Genomic DNA, 18452 nt, shown 5'->3' with positions numbered 1-18452 from the left:
TGAATTATTTACTTTTCTTTTTGTTAATTTTATTGCTCTTTGATAGGTCTGTAATTATGTGAAACAGTATTCTGTATACATAGTATCTTTATTCAGAGGTATGTGAAACGTTGTAAGGCAATATGCCTATCAAATTATATCAAATATAAAGTATTTCATTCCTGATTATCCCAACTGTGTGTTAAGTAGTCTTGACTTGTGTAGATTTAATTCAGGAGACAAAATCATGTTTATTTCTAAGAGGTAGAGATAAAAGCAAACATGAGAATTAAAATTTGAAAAGAGGTTAGGGAATTTTCGATGCTCGGATACTAATTCCAGTAGGTAATTGGACTTTTCATTTAGAAATGCGTCTGATCGCATGATTTTAAATGTTTTCCAATTTAAAAAGCGTGTTCTTCTTCTTGTGCAGAGTTCGCAGTATGTACAGTGCGTGGCTGGGTGTTTGCAGCTGATGCTCCGGGTCAATGAGTACCGCTTTGCTTGGGTGGAAGCAGACGGGGTAAATTGGTGAGTGCCCTTTACTTTTAATGTAAAATAACATTTATAAGCATCTCTCCTTGACATTTTCAAAGAAATACATAATAATCTAAAAGAGGTATTTTTTAAAAATACCTGTTTAACAGTTGGCTATGCTAGCCTTCTTGGAAGTGAGAACTATCGAACCCCTTTCTTTGCTTGATCTGTGCTTTTATAGGAGATTAAGGCCTCTTAAGAACCTAATGCTTAACAGGACAGATTCCAGGTACTCAGAATATAAAAAAATTTAAAAAATGTTTTATGGTGAATGTGGCAAAAATCAACAGGAAAAGTTCGTACCCAGGAAAGAGTGAATATAAACCTTTCTAATGCCATATAATTTAGCCCAGTCTTTGTGGGATCCTAATTTGCGGGTATAAAAACTTTGAGGAGCTGCCTGTTCAGGCTTATATAGACAAGCAACTGAAAACCTAACAATGGAAATCTTGTTTTACCATCAGAAAATCAATTTATTCACAATGAAAGCTCTGACTGCTCTTAAGCCAAATATTCTTTTCAGTTAGCAAGGCATTGTTTCTCTGTTAGAAAATCTACAGAGAAAGTTAGGTTATCAATAGTAAGTTACTTGGTGGATGAGGATTTAAAGCAAGCATTGGACTCTTAACCCTGTATCTCCAGTGTAGGATATACTTGTGAAACGGACCCAAATATTCTAGATCTTCTCAGTCAATATTTGTATGCAATTTCTTAGAATGAGGTACTTCTGCAAATAGGCTTTCTTAGGAATTATATTTGCATTGTTGCATCTATTCAATATCCATCAGTTTAGCAACTTACTAGTTATTTTTCTATTACTCCATAAAATTTCTGCTTGTTCTTGGTTATTTAATCCTCAGTTAGTAAAAATAACCATCACAGTTTGCCATCTGGGTCCAAAAGACCCTTTCAAATATATTTTTAGTCATTTTGTGAAATGTTAACCAAACTAAGAATAAAGAGTGAAAAACAGCTATTAGAAATTTCAGTAAAAATTAAAATATAGCAAACCTTTTTGTAAAAAGTACATTTTGATACACAAATATCATGAAAGATGACAGAAAATCATCACATGTCCTTGAGCAAAATGGTCTAGGTTCTTGCCACAAAATACTGCCTGGAAGTCTTTCATGTTCAGTGACTAACTAGGTGAGAGTACTATATTTCTTTTTTGTCCTTAGAAATATATTCCTTACTTATCAGTTCTTGAGTTTGAAAAAATTCACTTATGATATAGCTATCTAGAGACTTACACTTTAAGATTTCACTTATTTGACCCATTTCACCATTATTGTTGGAGAATAGAGCGCAGTCTGTCTGTTTTAATCTTCTGAATAACCTAATGATTGTGAAACACTTTCCTCTGTTGGTCATTATTATGGGCAGAAAATCAAATTCTGAATTCTCAGCTGTGTTCACACTCTCAGGATATTAATTAGAAAGACTCACGGACTTAGTATATAGTTGTATTCACAGATAAGATTTATTACAGAGATGTAGTCAGGACGCACAGCTGCGTGGGTGCGAGGGGCCGAAGGTGGAGGAATCCATGTGCAGGCTCCCTCACGCTCTCTTTCCCCCAGAGGGGTCACGCAGAGTGCGTCTTCCCCCAGCATCAGCATCGAAAATGCAGCAACATTTGTGTGAGATTCAGAGACTCAGATCCTAAGATATTATTAGAGGTTAGTTATGCAGACAGGCTCTACGTAAAACACACCAAAATTTCAAGCTCCTGAAACAAAGTAGGTTTCGGAATTCCTTTGCGCTGCTGTAACAAAATGCTGGGCGGCTTATAAACAATGGGAACTTAGTTCTTAGATTTTGGGAGGTTAGGAAGTCCAAGACCAAGGCACTGGCAGATTTGGTGTCTGCTGAGGGCCTGTTTCCTCATTCATAGATGCTCATCTTTTCACTGTAAACTCAGATAGCAGAGGGGACAGGGATCTTTCTCAGGACCCTCTTAGAAGGGTACTAATCTCATTCATGAGGGCTCTGCCCCCCTGACCTAATCACCTCCCAAAGGCCCCACCACCTAATACCGTCACCTTGGGGTTAGTCTTTCAACATGTGAATTTTGGAGGGACACAGACATTTAGACCATAGCAGTAGGAATTCAGCATAAACCACGCGTTTGTACAAATGGTTTAGTTTGATCAGTGTAGGAAACTGTCTACCAGCCAAATTCCCAGAAGCCAGTCAAGGGCCAACCTTGGTACGCAGGTCTTTCTGAGGCCAGCAACCTCAGGACTTTGCTGTTAACTCTTTTCTGTACAGAAACCTAAAGGTGAATGACAAAAATGGTGTTACCAGTCTTTTTACCTTTGTAAAAGATAATGCTGTATTTTGGGCAGTGCAATAGAAAGGGTAATTATTTATTTCACTATTATATCATCTTCCTAGGTCAGTCTCTAACTTTATTAGTTTAGTTTGTCATTTCTTAGTATAATTGGTTTTAATCAATGAATAATGATAAAGTAATATATAGGATGATAAAATAGCCTGAGACAACTAAAATTTTGTAGTTTATAAAAGAGCCCAGTAGAATTGTTTGGCAGAGTTAAAATTCATTTTATCTTATAATTAGGGTTATTGTATGATAAAATGAATTTTAATCCTGCCAAACAAAAATTAGATTTTTTTTTTTCCTCTATGGAGGACCTGGAAGAAACAATCAAAGTCATGAATTAGCAATCTCTACAAATAGTTAAAATTGCTTATAAAACAAACTCAAATACCAAAATTTGGTCCCTTGAACTCTCATGGTATGCTGAGGTATAACAAATGCTGCTCTTCTAATGACTAGTACTTAGCATTTTAGAGAACATTCAGCAATGTTAACTATTCAGCAGCAACAAGATCAGGTATAAATAAGATCTAGGCTATTTCATGTTCAACAATATATTTTGATATGCTAATGACCGCTAATAAGATTAGCAGTAATCAGATAAACCTTTAGGTAGAGAAATAGGCATTAATAAAGGTATAATATCTTAATTGCTGAAAGTATAGCAATTTCAAAAAGTCATTTAATCTTTTCATTTTTTCAGAAATAAAATGTACTTTCTACTTTTCAAGTGTCTGCTTTGCATTGAATTTGTGTGTGTGTTTGTTTCTCACATTGCAAATAGGAATAATGTGAGGAGAAAAAATTTCAAGTATAGCCCATTTGAAGAGAGGAAGATAACGGAGGTCTTAAAAAAAAAAACCCAGTACATTTTAATCTATATAATTTGCTGACTTTTTTTCTTGTTAAAAAGCCTATCATCTACATAATACAACACTATTTCTGAGTATTTGTATACCTATATAAGATAAAAAGAGTTTACTTTGCATTGTGTTATATAGTGTAGCTTCACAAGAAAGTCTGAAGGTTAACATTGACTTCTTAAATATTGGAGCTGTGTAAGTGGGCCTTTGCTAGGGGTAATTGCCTCTGCTGCCCAAAGTAATTTATAGATTCAGTGCTGTTCCCATTAAATTACGATTCACATTCTTCTAACAGACAATTTGATATCAAGAATCATTAACCAGTTGTACATTTGCTAACTGATTTCTTTTTGTATTGTTTTGGACATGTTTTTGTATTATTATGTTCTTTTGATAGAGATGAGGTTTTACCATGTTGCCCAGGCTAGTCTTGAACTCCCGGCCAAGAGATGAGCCCACCCTGGCCTCCCAAAGTGCTAGGATTAGTGGCTTGAGCCACCATACCCAGCCACTGATTTTGTTTAAAATGAAACGACTACAACAAAAAATGACTCTTGAGTGTCAGAAAGATAGCAAGTGCAGATAGCACCCGTAAGGCGGGGTAGGGGAGGTAAAGAGGGTGGGCAACAGTAAGAGATTGGAATCATTAAAATTTGCATGCTTGGAGGAGAGGTGAGTACAGTTGAAATTTAGACATTTGAGGAGGAGGTTTGCCCAGCTGATGTTGGTGTCTCTGAACTCCTAGGAAGAGCCTCATGGATCTGGAAACCAGGACTCTGGGGAGGGGAAGCCAGTTGGCTAGTGCTGGTGTCTCTGAGGAAATGTGATGAGGCTTGTTCTGCTAGAACTGGAAAAACTGCAAACTGAATTTGGCTGCTGCCATGGAAAAGAACTGGTGCTGCCGGGTTAAAGGAGTGTTCCTGGGGTAATGCTCTCAGGAACAGGAAGCCGACAGGAGGAAGTCCCTTCTTCCTTCCTTGAAGTCAGCCTCTAGCTCCTGTTCTTGGTGTAGCCTAACAGTGAGCCAGCTGGTAGAACAGAAATATAGTTTTCAGGGTCTGAGCCACAGCATCACAAAGCCAAGCGGAGAAGGCTCGGCTTCATAACTGGAACAGAGAGCAAGGGAAACCAGGGACGAGGGTGTTTACAGTATAAAATGACATGATTTTACGGCAGCTTATGTACTGATACCAATATCAATTAAAAAGTAAGTGTTGCCTAACAACCAAAAATAGAGGAGGTAAGACAGAAGCCATGTGTGAGAAAATTAAAAACAATTAGTGAATGGAGCTATATACAAATCAAATAAATGGAGAAATGACACAGATAAAAGCCTTTCAGTAAGTTACAGTAGGTTTAGATTGTAAAAATCAGGCTTAGAATTTTAAACATTTATATTATTAGAGTGGCTTTAGTTTTACAGAAAAACAAAGTGCAGAGAGTTCCCATTACATCTTCCCCCTCTTCCCCACAGGTTTCCCTTATCATTAACATCTTGCATTAGTGTGGTCTATTCCAATCGATGACCAATGCTAAGAGGTTTTTATATTATTAATAAGTCCCATAGCTTACATTAGGGCTCACTCTTTGTGTTATGTATTCTGTGGTCTTCGAGCTCTTGACCCCTCTGGTCTTTTTATTTTTCTTTTTAAATGGTAGGCTTTGCTCCAATATGAAGGTCATTTTTAAATTGTCTTATTAGATGATTTCTGAACTGCATTGTTTGAATGTAGGCGTTACCCACAGCAATGTCCTTAGCTCTTCCTCTGTTGTATTGTCTCTCTTGGTGTAACCTACTTCATTTCCATGGCATTTTCCTAGTTTCCTTATTGGTAAAGTAAGAGATAAAGCTAGAAGCTTCCCGAGGTTTTTCCTGACCTACAAATTCAGTAACTGACTGTGTCAAATTTGAACCCATCACAGGTTTTCACCAAACTCATCCCTTCTTTTCTCTGTTTCCTTTATTAAAGCTATCAGTGGTCTTATTGGTTTCCTAGACTCCAAATCTCCATTCACATTTGGCCCTGTTGTTTGTCTGGTGCTTCTTACCATTCCCATTGCCATATTGCAAGTCTTTGTTCCCTTTCTTGTTGCCACACTGCAAGAGCTTCTGCTTCCTGAGGTCCTGTGACTTTTGGAGAGAGGGTTAAGTGGAGCTGAACTGGAAGTGGTTCTCTGTGAGTAGCAGTCTAGCTGCTTGTTACTGCTGGCAGAAAAGAACAGGACATATTTTAGAGAGACTTATTCCATTAGTGCAAAAAGAATAATTGCTTCTTTCTTCTGCTGTCATATTAAATGTTTTCTAAATATGTGTGTGTATGTTTTTTTTTCCAGCATAATGGGAGTGTTGAGTAACAAGTGTGGCTTTCAGCTCCAGTATCAAATGATTTTTTCGATATGGCTCCTGGCATTCAGTCCTCAAATGTGTGAACACCTGCGGCGCTATAATATCATTCCGGTTCTGTCTGATATCCTTCAAGAATCTGTCAAAGAGAAAGTAACAAGAATCATTCTTGCAGCATTTCGTGTAAGTGTTTTATGTTGGTTTGTGTGTGCGTGAGTCATTTTCCACCATGCAGTACATTTTAAGTTTTTAGCAAGCGGGAAAAAGTTATTACTTGTTCTTCATGTGGTCATGAAACCATAGCACAGGCGTCCCCAAACTTTTTACACAGGGGGCCAGTTCACTGTCCCTCAGACCGTTGGAGGGCCGCCACATACTGTGCTCCTCTCACTGACCACCAATGAAAGAGGTGCCCCTTCCTGAAGTGTGGCGTGGGGCCGGATAAATGGCCTCAGGGGGCCGCATGCGGCCCGCGGGCCGTAGTTTGGGGATGCCTGCCATAGCATCTTGATGAACATAAAGTATCACTAGTTTGTATTTGTGTTGTGGGCAGTGGGATTGGTAGAGGAAACCATCTAAGTGAATGAAATGTGTGAGTTACAGCACGCTTGTAGGAAATGCAGTTGGATTATGTTCAGATGCAGGAAGTCTGAACTGAACTTTTCTGCTGCCGTACTTTCCAAGAGACTGTTTTGGAAGGAGTTTCCCTGTTATGGAGCATGTATTCTTAGTATGGAGTTGTGCCTCAGATGCTGGATCTATGGACTGCAGTACATTTTTGAGCCAACTATAAAGATCTATAATTATTTAAACGGTAAAGTTATCCTATTAGAATATTAGATTTGTTAGATCTAAGTCAGCTTCCTCCTTTGAACAGATGAGGAAGTTGAGGACAAGAGAAACCCTTGCTAGAACCTAAATCCTAGGTTGCCAAGCAGTTTTAATACTTGATATTGCTAATTGTTATCAAGAGCCAGTGTATTTGCTGTGCCAGTTGTCTACTGATAATTTTATTGGTCGCTTTAGATGGGCTTCTGTGGGTGGCTGGGTTGAAGTAATGTGTCTAAGAATGCTATTCAAGGTTAATAATAGTGGATATGTCTCATACAGTGCTTACCCTCTGCCATACATTGTTCTAAGCATTTAACTCATTTAATGTTCACCAGAGCCCTATAACATAACAGTTGTTGTTGTTGCCGTTAGTATACAGGTGTCATTGCTATACATGGGGATTACTGAGGCATGGAGGTCACATTGCTGATAGATAGCAGACATGCAAATCCAGGATGTTGACTGTACAATCTGTACTTTTAACCATTTTTGTTTTTATACTTCTCAAAAAAAAAAAAAAAAAAAACGGTAAAAAATAAAAAGCGATACAGGTGTATTGCAAAATGTAAATAATGTCGTTATCACATTTGCCAAATGTAGTTACTAGCATCTTTCAGATGTTTCCAAGCACAGAGATAAATCAACAGATGTGTAATTTTGTTTTGTATTTAAAAATAAAAATGATGTATAATACTGTTGTACATCTTTATTCTTAATATGTTAGGAATATGTTTTCATTTCTGTATATGTGGATATTCAGTATTTTTAGAGGCTATTTTCCACTGTGTTGGTGTAAAGCTATTTATTTAACCAGTGCTCTATTGATGGCCATGTGGTGGTGTTTCTGCTTTCTTTTACGTATGTTTGCCCACTTTGATGAATATTTCTTTCGGATTGAGTTCTAGAGATGGAACTTCTGAGTCAAAAGAATGTGTTTTTACACTTTTTTTTTTTTTAGGCAGAGTCTTGCTCTGTTGCCCAGGCTGGAGCACAATCTCAACTCACTGCAACCTCCATCTCCCAGATTCAAGTGATTCTCGTGCCTCAGCCTCTTGAGTAGCTGGGATCACAGGCATGCACCACCATGTCCAACTAATTTTTGTATTTTTAGTAGAGACAGGTTTTACCATGTTTCCTAGGCTGGTCTCAAACTCCTGACCTCAAGTGATCCACCTGCCTTGGCTTCCCAAAGTACTGGGTTTACAGGCATGAGCCACTGCACTCCCCATTTTTTTTTTTTTTTTTGAGACAGGATTTTACCGTCACCCAGGCTAGGGTGGAGTGAGGTGATCATAGCTCACTGCAACCTCAGACTCCTGAGCTTGAGGGATCCTCCTGCCTTAGCCTCCCAAGAAGCTGGCACTATAGGTGCATGCCACCAAGCATGGCTAATTTAAAAAATAAAATATTTTGTAGAGGCGGGATCTCGCTCTGTTGCCCAAGGTGATATTGATCTCCTGGGCTCAAGTGATCTTCCCGCCTCAGCCTCCCCAAAATTCTGGGATTACAGGTGTCAGCCACAGCACCTGGCCTACACTTTTATCATATACTTTTCAAAAATGTGCAAATTTACCTTTCCATCAACTATATATTGGGAGTGTATATTTTTCTTCTCACTAGCATTTAATATTACCCTTTTATTTTTTTACAAAATCTTGGGTGAAAAATTAAATCATTGTTATAAATTTGCATTCTGTTAATAATGAATGAGGCTGAGAATCTTTTAATATTATTGGCCATTTACATTCTTCCTACAAATTGCTTATTCGTAGCATTTGTCACCTTCTCAATTTTAAAATTTGATGTGTAGGAACTCTTAGATGTCTCTAGTTAATAGCTAATGTTTATTGAGAGCTTATTCTGTGTCAGGTACTGTTCTAATTTTAAATGTATTACACATATAATTGTCCCAGGAACTCCATTTAGTGGTCAGTAGGACACGAGAGGTTAAATAATTTGCCAAAATAGCTAAGAAGTGGCAGAGCAGAGATTTAAACTCGGGCAGTATGCCGCATGCTTTTAACATGCTTTTAACAGTCATGCTAACCTGTCTTTGGTGCAGAGAGTAATGATCGTTAAAATTTATTAAGTGATTTTTATGCATTGCCTTATTTAAGCTTCATGATGACCCTGTAAATTCTATTACTATTTTTATTTTATTGATAAGGCACCAAGACTAGGAGATAATTCCTCAGTAAGTGAAAGAATCGGCATTTCAGCGAGAGCTGTCCAGCTCCCTAGCCGTCCTCTTAACCACTCTGCCACTTGCCTCAGTGCATTTTCTCAGGATCCTTAAGACTGGCATTAAAAGGGGGATAACGTGAAAAGGAAAACCAAATCTAACATCAGGGGAAGATTTCTTTGCTTGAAATGCCAGCTGGATGTATTAAGCCCCGTGTATTCCCTGGCTGCCTGGCAAGGGCTGAGTGAGTGAGGGATAGCGTGGAGGAGTGGTGTTGAATGTGGATTCTGGGAGAGGCTGGACAGTGAGATCTGAGTGTGTCCTGCTGGGTGTGATAAACGCTGACCAGCTGTTGGCCAGGTGTTGGACTGGGCATTAGATTTTCTTTTGATTGTGTTTATTTTTCATGTAAAAATCATTCTGTGGTCCTTGAAGTTCACTCTTGAGAAACAGGCAAATGCCGAGCCTCCTTGCTTCCCTCCCTCACCATGGTGGCTCTGCTCTTTGCATTTCCTGTACACTCTGTCCATATGAGTTGTCACGGTGAATTTCAGTCCAGCTAAAATAATTATCAGTTCTTGAATCGGAGTAGGTTGTATTAATGAGGCTTTACTTTGAAGTGTTTTAGTAGGTAAACTGAATGTATTTTTTTCTTCTACTTAAGTACTTCATTATCCATATTCTTATTTAGTAAAAGTAAAAAATTCCAGAAGTGGAGCCTTTTGCCAGTCTCTCCTAAATCACAAAACAGTTGTGGGTTCCATGTTTGTGCCAGCGGCTATGCTGATTATTAGGGGACACAGATGACTAAGATAGAGCTGGGCATTGGAGGTCTTATGGTTTGGTGAAGACAGACAGCGTGAATAAGCAATGCCGGTGCAATGTGGTGATGAGTGATGAAGGAAGGAAAAACAGTAGAAGGGAGGAGGACAGCCAGAGGGGGATGGTGTGAGGAGGTGGGTGTGAAGAGAAGAGAGGGCTCACCAGGCTTAGTTGCCTTGGAAGTGCAACGGTGCGGAGAGTTGAATGTTAACACGTGAAGAAAGAATCTTCTGGAATCATCAGTAATTTGTTCTTGTAGGGTTTATTATTCCTCTTTACCACCCAGGGTGAAATCCGAGAGAGTAAATGGAGCACATAAATCTGGCTCTTGAAGATGCAACCCTGGTACTTGTGGCTGTTGAGTTTCTGAAGGCACAGACTTGCCCTGTGAATGGATCTTTTGGCTGTCCCATTCTGTGCGTAGAACTAGTGGGGCCAACGTGAATGTTTCAGTCATCTTGGTTGTGAGCTGACACTAACTTGTCTTCACACTCTTGGACATCACTCACCAAAGCATGACACCGTCAAATAAGATCTTTTGTCAGACCTACTTTTAGCATTTTATTTTGTACTTTCCTGCTCTGAGAGAATGTGGAATAAGGACTGATTCCTCTTTTAAATTTACTCACTGTGGCAAAATAGATATTGCATCTTTCAACTCAATCACTTCATGCTCTGAAGGCTTAATGCTCCTTCTGTTCCATTTGCCTTAGTTTTGAGTTTTCTCCCTTGTCTTTCCTTTTTTGAAATTCTATTATTGTCACAGGAGCCTTTATTTTGCCAGAATCTTCTAGTGTAAATTAAGCATCTACCTTTTGGAAAAATGGAGCTAGTTTGATCTTGTACTGTTATAAAAATAATGTGGTTAAAAAGACATGATAGAAAAATAGTAAGTAAAATTATAAATTACCTACAATATCTGTCCCACATATGGAGCCCCCTTGACGTTTTAAAACCTGGAGTTTATGATCTCTGTTCCCTTACTACAGCTAGGCTTGAACTGTGGATGAATTGCGGTAGGCACTGAATAGCCGAAGGAGTCTTTGAAATCTCTCCACGTGATTTGGGTGAATCATGCTTGGTCTTCCTCACTACAAAGTATGTGTGCACTCAGGCCGGCAGTGAGTGTGCCGGCATGTGCAGTGGTGGTCAGGTCCGTCGGCCTCCTCCGCTGGCCTCCTCCGCTGGCCTCCTCCGCTGGCCTCCGGGCTTTTGGCCAAGTTGCTTAGCCTCTCTGTGCCTTAGCTTTTTTCATGTGTCCTGTGAGAGTAATCTCCTAAATCTATCACTTTGTGGATGCTCACATGATAACAGCCTTTGAAAAATGTGTGCTAAATGAACCTCTGGCACTTAATATACCCTCAGTAAATATTTGTAACTGTGTAAGGGGCTGGTCGTGGGGTTGTTGTTGGCACCAGGGCTACAGCAGTCGTGCTGAACTTACTTCAGATTGTGTGAGCACTGGGTTCATATACTTGTCTCTGTGGGGTTTGTCTTTGGATGTTACCTACACAGAAAGAATAGTGAAAAGCCTTTTGGAACAAAAGTGAGCTATTTACGAAGGAATTGTGATCCAAGGAGAAGTTACCTGGAAGTAGAGATTGGTCTGGTTACTGAATATTCATATTTTAAAAATTAAGAGAGAAATAAAACATGTTTACTTAATTTGATGAACATGTCACAGAAAGCAAGACTAGAGAGAGAGGGGTCCCTGTTTTCTGTTAGTGCATGGACTTCTGTCTAAATTGGGAGCTGTTAATGAACTTGGTATGGAAAGCTTTTTTTTCACAAAAGGAGATATATTTTGTAATTGCTAAACTGTTAGGAAAGATGGTTACCTTTGACTTGATGTCTTTGCAATCAGATTATCCTAGAAAGATGAATTATTATTGTTTTTATTATCTTTTGTGTGACTTTCACTTATGGGCAATAGAAAGGTCAACAGTTTCCTAAGTAGTTCATGGGGAAGTGAATAGTACTATTTTTCCATTTATCTCTATCTGTTCTTTTCTGTATGTTATATATTTTTTGCAATTAAAATACTTATTTTTAAAAATGTTAAAGACTATAAAAATTTATAATTATTTCTTGTTGTAGGCTTTTGATAATTTGTTAATAACTTGTCTATTTAAGGTAAAATAGAGGCATGGGAAAGAGCTATAGTAGAAGTCAGGGTCTTATTTTAGCTGCCCTGTTGTTTCAAAGAATATATCTTTACCTTGTATCTTTTCCTCTCAGTTTCAGGAAACTACGTGGCGTTTAAAGGTATTATTTAGATAATATTTTAAGTGCTTTAAGTTTCTGTGAAAAAATCAGGTACTAATAATTTTTTTTTCTTTTCGAGACAGAGCCTTGCTCTGTCGACCAGGCTACAGTGCATCACTGCAACCTCCTCCTCCGGGTTCAAGCAATTCTCCTGCCCCAGCCCTCCAGAGTAGCTGGGACTACAGGCATGTGCCACCATGCCTGGCTAATATTTATATCTTTGGTAGAGATGGGGTTTTGTCATGTTGGCCAGGCTGGTCTTGAACTCCTGACCTCAAGTGATCCACCCATCTCGGCCGCCCAAAGTGCTAGGATTATGGGCGTGAGCCACCACACCTGGCCCAGGTACTAATAATTTTTAATGATGGGCTGAGGTTTCATCTCAAGCCCCCCAAAAGCTGCTTTAATCATTGTATGACGTTCTGTCTAAGCTTCCCACATACCCTACTTAATTTTTTGTTCCCACTCAGTTCCTTCTCCCTTCCATTATTTTCCGTTTTGAATCATTAAGCAAAATAAAAGGGTTATTGGAAGCAGGTATCTAATACTGTAATGTCACAGAAGAGAGATGTTAGTTGATATCAATTGAATCCTGCCTTTAAGTTCTTCCTTCACTTTCTCTCCTGTTCTTCCTCTTGTAGATTATTTATTCATCTCTCAATCAATGCATCAGATATTTATTGAAGACCAAACATGTGCGATTCGTTGGTTACTGAGGGTGTGGAAAGATGCGTAAGACAGGATACGTTTTCTCAGGGCCTTTGTATTTGGCGTAAGCCTTTGTTTTGATAGAGTAACTTGATGAAGTCACTGTGTTTAGGATATACAAGCTCAAAAAAAATCACCTGAGATTCTTAGGTTTTTCTTTTGACCTCATTTGGGAGCTTTCTGAATTAATTATGTACTTTTATGGAAATTTGGGAAGTAGAGTCATGTAGCTCTTTCGTAATGGTACAGTAGAAGGATAGAGAAGAATCTTTCTGGCGTGGGTAGACCTAGATGTGAATTCCAACACCTGATTGTTTAGTGTTGGGAGAGTGGCTTGGACTCCCAGAGCTAGTTTCTTTATGGTGAAAGGTGGTATATGGTACTTAACTCATTTAAACGTTAGAGAAGGAATCCATGAAATAACAGTTAAAGTGTCTGCAATAGTAAATATATAATACGTGTTTATTTTCCTGCCTTCTTTCTTCATAAAATCATGGAATAATAGAAGTTTTCCTCTTTATCTCTGTAAGTTGGATTCTTGCTAAGTTAATATTAAGCCCAGGTACAGATCTAGTGCTGTTTTGTTTGATTTAAAAGAGGCAGGGTGAATATGTGACTTTAATATTTAGCAAGACTTAAAAATCTTATATAAAATATATAATTTCAATTTTTTTAACCTACAATGGATAGAATTTAATAACTTATGGACTTCTATTGCTTAATTTTGGTTTTCAGAATATTTAAAATAGACCCAGTCCAATGACAGAAATATTAGGTGTTTTTTTTTTTTTTTTTTTAAGATTCTCATGTGCTAAATTTGGGGTAGTGTTATCATGCCATGAATATGCTGAGAGCAGAAAGTCAGAAGAACATCTTTAGACATCCACAGTTTTGATATGCACAGTGGAACTAAAATTGAGCCATTGATAAAGACACAGTAAAGCCATTTAATTTATACCATCAAACTGATTTTAACAATGATGATTTTTAAAGTACTTCGAATTCCTGTAGCCTTTAAAAAGGATTTTACTGATGAGGTTATTTGAAGATAGTCTTGTCACATCCTAAAACTTGGAGTTTTTTTTGTGAGAGGCTTTAGGAAGCTTGTTGAGCTACTGTGAGATGAACAAATCTAGCAGCTTCTAATTATTATTATTATTATTTTCCATTTGGCTGGATGAATTTTAATTTTGAGCATATCAATCTCACTTAATTGTAGTACGTGCTGAACTCCAGGTCTCTGCAAATATTACTGCTATTGGTTAAATTGATTTGTCAATCTTTAGGTCCTTGAATGAAGTAGGATATTTTGGGGCTGTGACTGATAAAGACATTGAAGATCATCTTTGTTGCCTAGAGTTTTACATCCTTTGTTGTGCATTTGATTTCTTTTTTGGGCTCTGTTTAATCAAAAGCCTATGTTATCTGTCATATAAAGTGAATTGTTTTTTTTTTTTTTTTTTTTTACAATGATATGCTTTTCATCAGAAAGCCTTAATAATTACGGCCAAATTGCATTGTTCTTTTTATTAGATAGATTAATGATGATGTTTAGTTCACATATACACATGTATACTCACCAGACATAAACATGCACATGCATGTACATGCATTTTCCCATGTAGGCAGTTCATAGTCATAACTCTTTCAAAGAGGCTAGCTCTAGTCCGAGTGTGTGGGGCCGTTTTGATCACTGCTATGGCGTGGAGGTATTGCCATGAAGAAGTTTTATTCTGGAGTCTAGCCACTTATTCCCTATTTAAGGAATTGTGCCTCAATCTCTTTGCCTAACCTTTATGTTGCTTAGTAGATACCAGGTTTGGATGAGGTCTAGCAAGACAGACTTTTTAAATTTTGGGGTGAGTTATTTAATACAGCAGTTTTTAAAGTGTGGTCCACATTATCAGTGCAGTACAGTGAACTCTTTGTTAGTAACCTGCAATGGATAAGTACAGAAAGTGAAAGCCAGCATTTAGAAACTTGTAGGAATTTGACAGAATCATGATTTATTGAATATTATAATATGAAAACTGAGCTTGTATTTTACATGTCTTAAAATTCATTCTTACTGTGTTTTATAAAAGTATTTGCTCATGACTGATTGAAAGTCAAAAAACTAGCAAAACCGGTCTTCGCCACCAACGGTTTTTGAAGCACCGCTTTTCACGTATGCTTCACAAGGCCAGCAGTTCAGTTTTGTGGACAGAAAGGTAGGAATTGTCACCTGATTCCACCTTGTTTTTGGATATGTCAACACCCCTCTACACTATTAATTTGCCAAAGGCAAAAAGGATGTTTATACCAGATTAGTCACTTCTGATTGTGTTGAGGTGAAGATACCATTTACTTTTAGAGAAAAAATAACATATTTCACAGAATATATTGCTGTCAGATTAAGTAGATTGTTTCTGGCAGATTCAGTTTCTAAACTACTTTTTATAACTCATTCATTCCTTTTCATTTTTTATAGTAAGATGAAGCAGTGAAATGAGAACATGTATTTAAGGAAGAGTAGATAAGGCTTAATGATTGATTTGGCACAGTTGAAGAAAAAGGGAGAATAAAAAATGACTGATCTTTGAAATGTCATTATCTTGGACAATTGAGAGGGAAGTTGGTTTTAGAATACCATAGGGCTGTTCTGTTCTGTATTAGTTATTGAATGTATTGAAGTAATAGTTGAAGCCATTAGTTATGATAATATCTTTTTTTTTTTTTTTTTTTTTTTTTTTTGAGGTGGAATCTCACTCTGTCGCCAAGGCTGGAGTGCAGTGGTGTGATCTCAGCTCACTGCAGCCTCTACCTACTGTGTTCAAGTGATTCTCCTGCCTCAGCCTCCTGAGTAGCTGGAATTACAGGCACGTGCCACTGTGCTTGGCTAATATTTGTATTTTTAGTAGAGATGGGGTTTTACCATGTTGGCCAGGCCGGCCTCGAACCCCTGACCTCAGGTGATCTGCCTGCCTTGGCCTCTCAAAGTGCTGGGATTGCAGGCATGAGCCACAGCACCTGGCCAATAAATATCGTAAACATGGAGTTTAATTCTCTGGGCAACAATATATGGAATTAACCAAAAAAACCATATAAACAAAAAAGCTTTGATGTATTTCTAAAGTTAGAAGAGAGGGTAATAGGAAAAGTAACTGGAAAAGACCATACAAAGTTTAGTAGAAAAGTAAGTAAAATCTCATAAAAGGAAAGGAAGAGGGGAAGAGTTTTATAAGAGGAAGAAGTTAACAGATTTATGCCTTCCCATAGTTGAAGGACTCAGAAAATAATTGGTTTAGAAAGAAATAACAGGTGTTTTGAAAGAGAATAGTTTGTAGGAGTAGTCATACGAGGAACTGGGGATCTAGTATGTCATGTTTACTAGGATCTCACATTTTAGTAAAGGAGACAAGCATGTAAATAATACTAGTGTATTATGATTTCTTCCTTGACTATGGATTACATAGGAGTGCATTGTGAAATTTCCAAATAGAAATTAGAAAGTTACTGGTCTTTAGCTTAACTACATTATGGTTAAGAACATATTCTGTAAGATTTCAATCCTTTGAAATTTGAGACTCATTTTATGGCTTGTCTTGCAATCTATCATAGTGGTTGTACCAAGTGCACTTTAAAAGAATGTATATTTTGCAGGTGGAGTAGTCTGTGTCATTTAGGTCAGGGTGGTTGATAGTGTTATTTAGATCTTTTGTTTAGTGGTTCTATCAATTGCTGAGAGAGCTGTTAAAATCTCTAGCTATTGTTGTGGATTTGTCTGTTTCTCCCTTCAGTTTTGTCAGTTTTTGCTTCATGAATTTTGAAGCTCTGTAATTAAAACACTTAGAAATGTTACATTTTCCTGATGAACTGGTCTTTGTATTATTGTGAAATATCCTTCTTTATCACTGGCAATGCTCTTGGTTTACTTTATTTGAAGTTAGTATCACACTCCAGCTTTCTTATGCTTCTGGTTGCATGCTGTATCTTTTTCCTTCTCAGTTTCAACTTACCTGTGTCATCTTTAGTTTGTCTCTTTTAGGCAACACATTCTTGGGTCTTGAATTTTTATCTATTAAAATAATTTCTGCCTCTTAACTGGAGTGTTTGGTTCACTGGCATTTAAAGAACTGTTGGTTTGATTAGATTTAGGCCTACCATTTTACTCTTTGTTTTCTGTTTGCTCATCTGTTTTTTTGTTCTTTCATCTTCCATTTTTGCTTTCTCTTGGATTAAGTGCATCCTATAAAAACCTTCATTTTACTTAACATAATGACCTCCAGTTCTGTCCATGTTGCTGCAGATGACAGGATTTCATTCCTTTCCGTGGCTGAATAAACTTCGGCTATCAGAAGCTGAGAAAGGTACCGTGGTAGGACAGGATGAAGTGAGATTGGTTAATGGGTACAAAAATACAGTTATATAGAAGAAATAAGACCTAATGTGCAATTCAGTAGGTTGATAGTAAACAGTAATCTATTGTATATTTCAGAATAGTTAGAATAATTCAAATGCTCCCAACATAAAGAAAAGATAAATGTTTAAAGTGGTGGATGTCCCAATTACCTTGATTTCATAATTATAACATATATGTGATTCTATTAAAATATCATATGTACTCCCCAAGAGGTACATCTGTTATATATTAACAAATTTTTTAAAATATTGTAACATTTCTTTGGAGTCTTTAACTATTTCTTTTTGCACTATTTTATTTCTTACAGGTGATCTTGGAGTCACAATACACATCCTCTCTATCTTACTATCTTACGTAAAATGTAAGCAGTTGTAATCTTTTATGCTACGGTTGTCATATTACTGTATTTACATATTATAAGCCATACAATACAGGGTTTTAACTTGTGCTTTAAGCAGTCTCATGTATATTATGAAGTAAAGAGGGAAAAACCATGTTTTATATTTATCCAGCTACATATTAATATATCTGCAGTTCTTCTTTCTTTTCTGGACACTCAGCTTTCCACTTGTGGTTTCACTTTCCATTAGCTGCAGAATTTTCTTTAGCCCAGGGATCAGCAAACTATGGAAGCCTGTGGGCCAATGTGGCCTACCTGTTTTTATAAAGCTTTACTGGAACACCGCTTTGCTCATTTATTTTTTAATGAATGCTTTTGCACCATAATAGTAGAATTGTGCAGTTGTGACAGAGACTGCAAAGCCTAAAGTATTTACTCTTTGGCCTTTTACAGAGAAAGTCAGCCAATCCCTGCTTTTTCCTGTCTTCCAGTGCATGTCTGCTGGTGACCGATCTGTTTTGTTTTATAAAAATGATATTTTACTTTTTATTGTGGAAGGATATTTTTGCTGGATGTGGTTCTTTTTTTCTTTCAGTACTTTCAAGATACCATTCCACTTTCTGCTAACCTCTCTCCTTTGTCTTCCTCTTTTTTTTTTTGCTCTCTCAGAAGAATCATTTCCATTGTTTCTGATGAGAAGTCAGCTTTCCTTTGTATTTTTGTTTCCCTGTATATAATGTGTTGTCTTTTTCTGGCTGCTTTGAACATTTTATTATATATTTGGTTTTCTGAAGATTGACTGTGATGTGTCTGGATTTAGTTTTATTTGTATCTA

The 18452-nt window shown here is 37.4% G+C and overlaps 1 protein-coding gene across 3 annotated transcripts in view; it reads left to right on the top strand.

Annotated features, from left to right (window-relative positions):
* Positions 1–18452, top strand: part of ATP6V1H (ATPase H+ transporting V1 subunit H) — a 98282-nt gene that overhangs the window by 34573 nt on the left and 45257 nt on the right. For all 3 annotated transcript variants that reach the window (XM_003940850.3, XM_003940851.3, XM_074386654.1), the window contains 2 exons: positions 413–510; positions 6058–6250. In XM_003940850.3, coding sequence (XP_003940899.1) covers positions 413–510; positions 6058–6250 — 291 coding nt within the window. The remainder of the gene's footprint in view (positions 1–412; positions 511–6057; positions 6251–18452) is intronic.

This window comes from Saimiri boliviensis, chromosome 15, assembly GCF_048565385.1.
Source record: "Saimiri boliviensis isolate mSaiBol1 chromosome 15, mSaiBol1.pri, whole genome shotgun sequence".
NCBI lineage: Eukaryota > Metazoa > Chordata > Mammalia > Primates > Cebidae > Saimiri > Saimiri boliviensis.
The sequence above is the reverse complement of the archived record's forward strand: the minus strand, read 5'-3'. Positions and strand labels throughout refer to the sequence as shown.